This window comes from Rattus norvegicus, chromosome 18 (assembly GCF_021556685.1).
Source record: "Rattus norvegicus strain SHRSP/BbbUtx chromosome 18, alternate assembly SHRSP_T2T, whole genome shotgun sequence".
Lineage (NCBI taxonomy): Eukaryota > Metazoa > Chordata > Mammalia > Rodentia > Muridae > Rattus > Rattus norvegicus.
The window spans coordinates 66,049,065-66,060,849 of record NC_141551.1 but is presented as its reverse complement, the minus strand read 5'-3'; the positions used below and the strand labels follow the sequence as shown (position 1 = coordinate 66,060,849).

At 40.7% G+C, this 11,785-nt stretch overlaps 1 protein-coding gene across 1 annotated transcript; it reads left to right on the top strand.

Moving 5' to 3' along the window:
• The first annotated feature begins 515 nt into the window (after positions 1-515).
• Positions 516-11,168, top strand: LOC134482986 (uncharacterized). Its single transcript, XM_087593697.1, has 9 exons — positions 516-679; positions 1,381-1,599; positions 2,235-2,441; positions 4,250-4,483; positions 5,558-5,711; positions 6,519-6,628; positions 7,730-7,843; positions 9,361-9,507; positions 10,242-11,168. The coding sequence occupies exons 1-9, from the start codon at positions 596-598 to the stop codon at positions 10,374-10,376; spliced, it is 1,404 nt and encodes a 467-aa protein (XP_087449823.1). The 5' UTR covers positions 516-595; the 3' UTR covers positions 10,377-11,168.
• The last annotated feature ends 617 nt before the right edge of the window (positions 11,169-11,785 follow it).

The window sequence follows — 11,785 nt, the reverse complement described above, 5'->3', positions numbered from 1 at the left end:
TTCGTAAGCATTAGAAGAACAACTCACGGCTCAGAGGCACAGCTGATTTGCACATGAAAAGATTTTACTAAATTACTTGTCCATCATCAAAACCCTAGAGAAGTGAAGTCAAGGGAGAATCTTAGGTGCTTAGTCCCAACGCTAAAATTGGTTTGGAATTTGGGTGCCATTTCTCTATGGCTTAATTTTCCCAGTTTGAAAAATGAGAAATAATTAGAGAAACCAACAATATTACTGTAAGAATGACGTCATACTCTACTTGTGAAATACCCAACTTACAAATGATGCATACTGCTAGGAGGAAGTAAAGGTTGTCTGTGACTGTCGCTGTTTGAGCATGTGTCATCAGTTGCCAAGGAATTGGGGACTATTGCCGGTTCCTTACTGATATCTCGTCTTACATCTCTTTCAAGAGTAGTTTTTTTTTTTAAAGCAGTATCATAATTTGGGAGTCAGCTTCCTTATTTCCCTTCGCTATCAGCTCTATATAAGCGCTTCCTTTCTTGAGAAGTCTCACTTCTCTCCGGTTGGGAATCTCTATTTGTAAAAGCTCTCTTCTTTTTTTTTCAGTGGATTATTAGACCCTTTTTTGCCAATGGACAACTTGGCATTTGAAATGCAGGAAGATGGGACACAGAAAGCCTCCTCTATGGGAAAGATTGGTCCCCTCTCCAACATGGTAAGGTAGAGATTTGCATGCTGGGGTGCTGTGCCCGGACTGGTATAGAGCTTAAGAAAGCTCTTTAGTGTTCTCAGTAGACCCTTTTCTCATTGCTACTGCCTTTTCTTATAAATTCTTAGATACTGCTTGTGGCTCTTTATTGGCCAAATCATTGCCCATAGTAACTGCCTCACACCCTCCCACCGGCAATATTGTCATGCATTCTGATCAATTTTTTTATCCTTTTTGTTTAGGGGATTATTCTTTGGTGACTTTGCTATTTGTTTTCTCTACCAATCTGAGCAGGCACTATAACCTGTTATATTTTCTATTTAAAGGGACCTAGACAAACTTCAGTTTGTACCTATTAATAATGATATGCATACAGTGTGTAGGAATAGCATTTTAAAAGTAGTAGAATAAGAATTATATGGGAAATTTTCGTGTAAATGATGGTGTGTGCTGTGTGTGTGTGTGTTATGAAAGACATAAGTGACTAAGTATAGGAATATATTTCTTCATGTGGATGTGGTTAAAAAAAATGTCAAGAAGCCCTAAATGTTTCATGTTCTGATAATTTCCTGATTCAACACCAATAGATAAGATGTAAACATAGAGTATACTGATTGAAGTTAGCTGAAAATTTTTTCAAAAAAAAAAATCCAGAAAGAGACCATTTTGTCACAAATGGAGAATAATGGCTTCAAAATTTCTCCTAGGAAAAGAAGAGGCGATGGTCGCTGGTGAGCGTATTCCTACTGTGTCTGCTCGCCTGCTTCATCACCTCTACAATAGGAGTACTTACTCTCTCCCTGGTTTATGTCAACTCCAAGCCTCACTTCGAGCAGAAAACCTCAACTGCGCCGACAGCAGTTTCCCAAGTACAGAAGGCTGTTGATCCGAAATTTCAGTTTCTTAACCACTTACCCAAATCCAAGGTATGAATCATGCATATTAGAAAACTGGTCTCTAGATGATGATTTTAAAGCTACATTTACCCTTCATGTTATTAAACTGTTCTCCATGGGGAGAGCCAATGAGGCGGTGCAGACTAGAGGAGTGCAAAGTTGGTCTGATGTTGGATTCAGGCCGAAAATTTCAGTAGATTATTTTATACTCTAGATAGAGAAGAGAAATATGTCAGGTTGTGAATGGAAATCTTTCCACTTTCTTATCAAGGTGGAGAGAGAGAGAGAGAGAGAGAGAGAGAGAGAGAGAGAGAGAGAGAGAGAGAGAGAGAGAGAACTGTGGAACTGTGTGTCTGTCTCTCTCTGTCTCTCTGTCTCTGTCTCTCTTTCTCTCTCTGTGTGTCTGTGTGTCTGTGTGTCTGTGTGTGTGTCTGTGCATCTGAGTGTGATAGGATTAGGCTGATGGCATAGCCTATACCATTGTTACAGTTCCTAGACTCTTAGAGGAGTGCTGTTCCTTTTGGGAAACCCTAAAATTTACTCCCCATCAATTTTCCATTTTGCCTCCTTCTTACTCTCTGGGTAATAGTGGACTCACATTCTTCATGGACAGAAGCATTGAAGATGGCCTCGATGGTGATGATTTTCTGCTTTTCACCTTTTAGGTGTTTGAGTTCCCTGGCGGTGCAATCCAGTGGGCTCGGTACAGGAACAACATCAAAGACTATCTCAGTGAGGAAGAAGAGGCATTTGGTACCAGCTTGAACAGTCTGAGGTCACAGATGACTCTGGGCACGCTGAGAATAAAGAGCAAGGGTCTCCGGGCTCCTCACTGGCACTTCAACGCCAACGAACATGGCTATCTCGTGCAGGTAGAAGCGGGTCATCCTCTTTCAGCGCTTAAATGCCGGATGTTCTTTTAGTTGTCACGAAGTCCGCTAATTGAGAGATACACGCGCACTCAGGCTTTTAGTTAGACTAGCCAGCTACAGTGGAGAACAGGCCTTGGGACCCACTTGGCCTGAGGAGGCTACTTCAGAAGTCCCTGGGTAATTTGGAATTTGGTTTCTGAGCATGGACTCTATTGACTCAGGTGTTCTCAAGATCCTGGAAGAATTGTAAGATTCCTGACCTGTAAAACTAGGGCAAGGGGCTAACGGAGGATGAGAAGGAAAGAACTATCCTACAGGTCTGTGGAGATTGCGTCTGCCTGCCTCTGAGTAACTTGTTGCAGGCTGGGGCGCCATTTCTGAGGTGAGAACCTGTAGATGAGGAGGCAGGTGAGCCTGGCTCAGCGGCGAGCATCCCATGACCACTGACCACTGGGCTGCCTCTGCTCTACTTGACTGGCGCCCCGAGAGAATAGATGGGTATTTGTGCTGTCACGTGCTTGGGGAGGAGGACAGAATGCTTTAGAGCAGTGGGCCTCCATCTTTGCGTCTCCACTCCTACAGGGTCACATATCAGATGTTCTCATATCAGATATTTACATCATGATTCCTAACAGCAGGCAAAATTACAGTTATGAAGTAGGAAGGAAGTAATTTTATGGTTGACGCTCGCCACACGAGAAACTGTATTAAAAGGCGTTAGACAAGCCAGAGGCACTGAGTTAGACCAGGTTTATCGTTTCCTTCTTTCTTTAACACCCATTTGGATCCAAGATACACATTGCCTGTTGTGCTAGAACAAAGACTTCTTTTTTTTTTTTTTAATCTCTCCATTACTTGTCTCACTATGTGACCGTGAGTGTCTCTAAAATATAAATACTGGCAACAATATGAATAAATAATGAAGAAAGGAGGAGAAAATAAAAGAAACCATTGCCTGTCCTCTGAGTATAAGGTTATCTGCCACAAAACCAATGTAACTAAGAGGTGTATAAACGTCCGGCATTTAACTGCATTCAGTTATAACAATTCACGGGATCTTCACACATTAGCTCAGTTTCACTTCTTATTAGAAGGCTTCAAGTATGATGTAGTATGGACAAAAAATATAGGCTTTGGAGCTTGCTCGTCTGTGTCTAAATCCCATATTGGTCACTGACTATCTTAAGTAACTTCAAGATAATGCATATCCTCAACCAAGCCCAGTTTTTTCACCTACATAATATGGATAACTACTATTTTTACAGAGTTAATATAAGAAATAATTAAATTTAATCAAGTAAAGTGCTTAGATAGGTACCTGACATGCCAAAAGTATGAAATGCATGCTATTATATTACCTCCATTATTAAAATTGTGTATAGACGTTTTCTTATTTATAATACACATATATCAATGTGTTATCCCCCAAGTGTGTATACAAACATATGTGCCTGTTTAATTACCTGTAAGCAGCACAGGTTCTGCACGTATTGCTTCAGTCTTAATTTAAAACATGTTCTAGACTTGTTTAATCAGTTCTAGAACATGGAATCTTAGTGGGAACCATATTGGCCCCAAGGAAAAGTGGATTCTTATGGGGACAAAAAATAACACACACACACACACACACACACACACACACACACACACACACACACCACGTGTTATGTAATAGCTATTGTATTAAAATTTTATAAGGCGATGGAAGGAAATGGGAAAAGAATTTGAAAACTAGGTTTACAAACTGAGTGATAAAAAGCAGATCGAAAAGCATTGGTTTAAGTGAAACTAGTGTTCTTATGTCCTAGGGGACGGCCTGGATCGGAGTGGTTGATGATGGTGGTGAGATTGCTACCACATACAATGTCACAGCTGGCCAAGTGATCTTCTTTCCTAAAAATACGCTACATTGGATAAAGAACGTGGGCGATGATGACTGTTTCTTCTTACTCTTCTTTTCTACCCACGATGAGTTACAGACTCTAGATGTTGATGATGTGTTCTTTTCTACACCTGAAGACATTGCTTCCAGATCACTTAAGGTATGCGACATTTGTCAAGTCACGAAATGGTGTTCTCCACAGGCACAGGGAGAGTACATATCAGTGTTTCTAAGATCTAGCAATTGCAGAGCCACAGCTTGACTAACAGTGACAGTAGCTGTGGGATAGCACGCTCAAAAGTGTATCTTGCATTCTTACTCCTGACCAAAGTTGAAAATGCATTCCTTTTGTGATGGTCCTCTACATGAAATTGTCATGTATCGTTAGAAAGATTATGATATAATTAATGGAAAATTGCTGCCACATATAGCCCTGAGGAGTCAAGAGATCACTCATTTTTTCTGTGGGGAGAATTTGCTGCATATGATGGAATCATATTTGCTTAAATTTCAGCTGAAGACCCTGTTTCCCGAATTATTGGAACTTTAAAACAAATTTAAAAACTTTTTAATTATTAATGAGATACCAAGGTGTTCTAGTGCATGCATGTTTACATGATATAATATTAATCAGGCTAAACCTATCTCTCTCCTCAAACATGCTCTTTACAGGGAAAACTCTTGGCTTCTGACCTCTGAATGCACATAGTATATTGTTATTCCCCGCTGTCACCCAGCTGTATGATTCCATAGCATAACGTTTCCTCCTGAAAATTAGCCTTTGACCTCTCCAGACACCTATTTCCATTACCACAGGGGAATAACTGATGTTGCTGGTTACAGAGGGTCAGACATAGATGTTCACAGTGCTGATAGAGGAGAAATGGTGACGGTCTGTATCTGGCAGCTGGAGAAGGTTCAGTGGCAAGCATAGGAATCCACACAGTTAACTTGTGAGATTGCTTTCCAGTGAGCTACTGCTCTAGAGAGAGGGAGAAGAAAATGGTTTCTTAGGGAGAATATTGGTAGGTATGGGAAATAATGTATGATTTCTCAGGAATTTATATTGATCACCTAAAACAAAATGCATTCACAAATATCAGAAGTTGTTCTGCCTGGGTCAATGGAAGCCCATCTGTGCTAGGGTTACCAGACCCTCTGCCACTTTCTTTTCTGTCAGTAAAATCTGTGGAGTGTTTCATAGCCATATGTGTGACTTATGATTGTGTTTCAGCCCAAAGGTGGAGTTAATTTCATTAGAAAATTCCAGAAGCAAACCGAGGATCAGGGGATCAACCTTCCTCCCAACTTGGCAGAATTAGTCATGAACGCTAGCTATGTACAGTCTCCTGACAGCCTTACATGGAGATACTTTTTTGACCTTAAAGGTATGGTATATTTCATATCTATATCTATATCTATACCTATATCTATATCTATACCTATATCTATATCTATATCTATATCCATATCCATATCCATATCCATATCTCTATCTATCTATCTATCTATCTATCTATCTATCTATCTATCTATCTATCTATCTATCTATCTCTATCTATATGCCTAGAATGTTTTTTTTTTCATGGTGGGCCATTGCTGAGAGAAATTTGAGGACAAACAAACAAACAACCAACAACAAACTCGCCCTAGTTTTCAATACAGTAGGTAATGTGGGGAAAGTCTTCCAGTCAAGAGTAAACTCAACAAAGGATCTTGAAGAGGGATGGGGATGTTTTAGAGCTGGGAAATGCTGCAAGCCAGACATGGATGGCAGAGGCTAGTCCCAACCATCTAGGATTTAGAAGCCATACTGAAGAGTTTGTACCATATCTTACATGAGGAAAAGAGTGACTGAGAATTTTGAAGCATAGTGATACCATGAATTTTGCTTTTTGAAGTAAATATCAAACTTGCAGACTTGTAGGGTTTTGTTTGGGGTAACTACCAAGCTTTCTATTAGATTCCCTAAATTGAATGAAGAGTACTAGGAATCTCCATGTTAAAAGTTTCAAGACAGTTTGGGAGGTAGACTAGAATCTAACTGTGCCTGGTGGGAGTGCATATGGCTCGGGGTCAGCAATCCACACTATGTAAGTTTTACGTGAGTAGAAGACATTTGTGTTTTGCTGGGTGTCCACTGAAGCTCAGGTTTGAAGTACTCATTATATTGTCTTAACCTTCATCTGATTCAGGTTCAAAAGAATATAAGTTTCCGGGAGGAGTCATCCAGCGAGCACAGTACTGGAAGAATGGAAGTGAACTAAGCAACAATGAGAGAATCTTCAGTGAATTTCTACATCAGGTAGTTAAGGAATAAAGCCTTTTTTTGTTATCATTAAACAACATAAAATTTTTTTCTCTTTTATTTTTTCTCTTTTATGTTTTGAAATAGAAGTATAATTGTATTGCTTTCTCCTTTCCCTCCCCCACTCCAACCCTTCCTATGCACACCTACCTTACTCTCTCTCAAATTCATGGCTGCTGTTTTAGATATTGTTATACGTGTGTGTGTGTGTGTGTGTGTGTGTGTGTGTGTGTGTGGTTTGTGTGGTGTGTGTGTGTGGTGTGTGTGTGTTTGTGTGGTGTGTGTGTGTGTGTGTGTCTGTGTGTGTGCTTACTTACCTTGTGTGAATATAATTTCAGCTACTTGCTGTTAGATAACCAACTTGGGAGCTCTTCCCTGAGGAGGATTATTTCTCGAGCTCTCATTATTTCTTAGCTGCCTCTTGTTCTTTGCTAGGAGATGCCTCCCTTTCTTGTTAACACGTGTTGTCTTTGTTCAGATCTTGTTCAGGCAGCCATGTTGCTAAGACTTCATGGATGCCAGTGCCTTGACTAGAAATAGTAGAGGAAACCTCACAGTAAACATCTTGTTCTTTTGGCTCTTACAAACTTTACAGAGGGGGAAAAACCTATCGATGACTATCCAGGCAGATGAAATAGGAAATTTAGATCTGATTCATGCTTCTTCTTACTGGTAGGAGAAGTAGTGTCTTAGTTAAGCCGGCATGGGCTGATTACAACCATGCAAATTAACCCCATTCATATGAGTTGTTTACCGAGGTGCTCAGGGGCCTTGGGACTTCTCTGACACAAGCAGTCACATCAGTGGAGAGAGTGGAGAGTCTCGTGAGTTCCATTTAGCTCCATAGCATAGCTGCGCTATCAGATTCCCTGGGCTCCTGTTCCATTTCTGCTGCATCTCAGTCATTCTCTGTGGAGTAGGGAGAATGATACAGCTTTGCCAGCTTGTTGGAAGGAGTAAGGAATGGAGTACCTGTGAGGAGCATGGGTGATGTTTGCAGAGATGCATGGATATTGGATATTTATGGTATTGTGAATTGTTGGGTTGCTCAGTAGCATGTTGGCTAAATAACTATGTTTTCTCCTGTTCTCTTGAAAGCATGAAAATGCCCTCGCCTTGAATACACTCAGGATTTATAATAATGGATTAAGACAGCCACATTTTCATTTCAATGCAAATGAAATGGGATACGTAGTGAGCGGATGTGGAAAGGTAATTTTTCAATAAACATTTCTTTCAAACTTTCTTTGATGTAGCAAGGGGCCACTAGGAGGCATCTCTCTTGTTGATCTAGCCTTTGGGAACAAAAGAAATCTCTCCTAATGGCTTGGTGGACACTGGTTTTGCAGAGGACACCATGGAGATCCCTTCGATGCTTTTCATATTTGAGGAGACAGAAAGAATAAAGAGGTTCTGTATTTCTGAAGTGGGTAAGAGTATTTAGGAAGTAATAAACATTTATGCTTTATGGTAGAGGCCTAAAGAACAAACTTAGGTTTTCAGTTGTGTACCCTTAGCTTATGCAAAGTGCTCTGCTATGGGGAAACAGAAATAACTTTTTGTCTTTCAGCAAAAGATAGATGGGGGACCCTGGAAAGGCTTGGGACATTAGCATGCTGGTCTTATACCCCATCTGTATAATGGCCATATACCTAGCTTATTTGAGATGTTGAGTGTACTTGTTGTCTGGCTGAAACTATGGTCAACCCCTTTTACTCCTCAGAGAGTATTTGGATGATCACTTATGTGATCAAACTGTTACTCCCCAAGATATCTATTGTGTAACTACAAGGATCCGACATTGGTTATTCTAGAGTAACATGAACCAGACAAGACTTTTTTTGTGGAAAGGAGTTAATAGACGGTGAGAGGCCACAGTGGGGAGGGGGATGGTGGGGAACAGAGAGAAGGGGAAATGAATCAGCAAGAATATTTATATTTAAATATTTTCAATATATTTAAAAATGACACAATACCTTTGCCTACTAATTTTAATAAAATGCTTCGATGGTCTGTATTTCTCTCAATCTTGAAGGAAAGGACAAAAAACACATGAAATTCACTCAGAACAAAAGGAATAAAAGTATAAAGGAGTGAAAGTTTCAGGAAATTAAAAAAGGATGTTGCAGCCATCTACAAATTGTGTTTCAGTTATTTGCTTTTTAGTGTCTAGATCTTTTTTTTAAGATTTATTTATTTATTCATTTAAAGTATGTGAGTACACTGTAGCAGTCTTCAGACACACCAGAAGAGGGCATCAGATCTCATTACAGATGACTGTGAGCTCTGTGGTTGCTGGGATTTGAACTCAGGACCTCTGGAAGAGCAGCCAGTGCTCTTAACCCTGAGCCATCTCTCCAGCCCTAGTCTCTAACTCTTAAATAGAAGACTCTTCAGAGGCTATGCTGAAAGACGGCACAATTGAAATCACGTAGGTGGGAAAACACTGGACATAATTCCTCTCCGATGTACATGGAGCATAATCAGTGACCTTTATTAGAAGGTAATAGCTGCTGTATTTTATTCACGATGTTATGTGTCCTGGATGTTCTCACACACTTCAAAGGGTATTTATGTAAGGTTCTGTTTTTTGACATCTCTGTTCCTGTCATATCCTTGTTAAGGAACATGTATGTAGCCACAAGCTATGTCGTGTCTGTTCTTCACAATTCATACTCATCCTGCATGGGTTTGTGACTGTGTGTTCTAAAGTGTCATTTTCCCCTCAGGTGGGCCTCACCGATGCTCAAAGAACCATAGAGTTTAATATTCACATTGGAGATGTGGTGTTTTTCCCTATTGGAACCCAGCATTACATCAAGAACACATGTGATGAAGACTTGCTCTTCGTTCTTGCCTTCAGCACTGGAGATCAGGTAAGTCCAAGACAGTTGTCAATAATCTGCGAAGCCGTGTGTCAGGACAAAGGAGGCCTCAATGTGCACGTGTTGAGTCGGGGGGGGGGTGGATGAGTAAGCTAGATGAGAAAAATGTGTGAAGAAAAGGAGACTAAAGCAATGTTCCATTAAATCACTCCTTGATTCTCTGAAGCTTGAACTAAAGGGTCAGTGTGCACAGATCTATGAAGGCATTTCAGTTACGGCACAGCAATATTAGAAGATGTGACCCACGGTAGTTGGCGAATACGATTCCTAATATCGATTCCCAGGAATGGATAGGCCTCCTCATGTTGGAGCAGAGGTTAGCACCCTGTTGGGAGAAGCCAGTGTTGCCATGGAGTTCCAGGAGCAGTTACCAGGCTGTGAGGCTTGTCTCATCAGATGACCATGGTGTACAACCATGAGAAGTCTGCCACTCATTCTTGCTCACAGGGCGATAGATGCATTTCTTAGAGGGACTAAAGAGTCCTTCTAAGGAAGGCTGCGGGCATCTTAGCTCATTTCCTCCCAGACTTTCCCTGTCAGAACTGAACAGTGAGTTCCCCATGGCCAGGGGAGACTGGCACAGGCAATCACCTTGTGCAGGAGTTCAGTTGTATGAACTTAAATAGCCAAGTACCAATCACATTGCCAAAGCCTTGGCAGTCCTGAGGCCTCTGTAGGACTCTGAGCAGTGTGGCGATGACACGTCTGTTTGTTTCCTTCGTTAGGTGCAAACTCTCGACATGGATGACTATCTCCAGGCCACCTCAGACCATATTTTGGCCCAGCTTTTCTTCAGGAAGCAAAGTGAGTTTAAGGAGATTCCCAGGTTCCCAGAGGACCAGGCCATCAACCTGCCTTAAATTACTGCTGAGTTCATATCAACTGTTCTTTGCCAGTTGTCGATAAAGAAAGGCCATTTGCTAAGGAAGTGGGGCTGGTTACAAAATGAGGAGAGGGCAAGTGGCCCTAGGCTCCCCAGTGTGCACATCTGAGCGTGGGAAGTTGTGCTGATGAAACATTTCAGACTCAGGTGTCTGGAGTAACCGATAAATTGTCATTTTAATGAATATATATGTATATATGTATATATATGTGTATATATGACTTGTTACTTCAAATGTATTGTGTAAGCATTTTATACACAAATTTACATATGTATTATAGTTACACAGTTACTATGTAACTAAGTATCATTCATTATTCATCACTGTGGGAGTCAGAAAAGAGACTGGTTTATATCTGTACATATTGAGACACTGTAATCCAAGTTCACTAGACTATGTCTGAGGAGTTCAGTACCATGCCTTAAATGGGAGATTCTCAATCCTTTGTGGTATGAAATAGTTTTGGTAATGTCATCATTTTAAGACATTCAGTCATGCTAGTAATTGTATACTTATTTTCTATCACCATAGAAAATATCCAATGACAAAACAATTACGAACTAAACACTCTTTTTGAATGTATTCAGATTTGGTTGGCAACCTCACCATCTGTGTACGTTTTAGAAAGTTTTCCCCATGTTTGAAAAAGTGTCTGATGCTAGTGTTGGCTGTGGATAAAGGTCCCCGGACACCTTATCATCTTTCTGAAGCTGCTTGGCGCTGGTGCCCTCTTCAATTATTTAAATAAAGAATTAGTTTATAAGTGTATTTCATCTGTACTTTAATTCTGTTTGGAACTTATTTCGGCAGACATACTAGTCAGTACCATCAGTGAGCGCCCTCACGGAGCTGCTCTATAAAACGTTCTTAAGGAGAAGGGCTGCTCTTCACATCCTCCATTGTCATTACCCTAATACATAATGCAAATGACGATTTGTTTTTCTAGGCTCCAGAGAATCTGTTCTCTCTCTCTCTCTCTCTCTCTCTCTCTCTCTCTCTCTCTCTCTCTCTCTCTCTCTCAATGACTGGTGCAGGAGAATACAGCGAGAGCTTTTTAACAGGGTTAGGTGGCCAACTACCGAAGGGCTTTAGGAACATGATGACAGCTTGCCTCTAATCTTGGTTGTTTATTAACTCATTCATCTGTGTAAGGTAAGCACTGTGAGACCAATCATGAATGAACGAACTATATAAAGTATATTGATATTTATATTAGAGAGACGCCATCTACTGAGGTAGGCTTGAAAACGGACAGTGCAAAGCGTGGCAACACTGACAACAGCAGCCACTCACTATGATAGGTGACAAGTGTGTGGCCACTCACTATGAGAGGTGATAAGTGTGTGCACACAAGCTACGTGAGGATATGCACACTCATCCAAGCA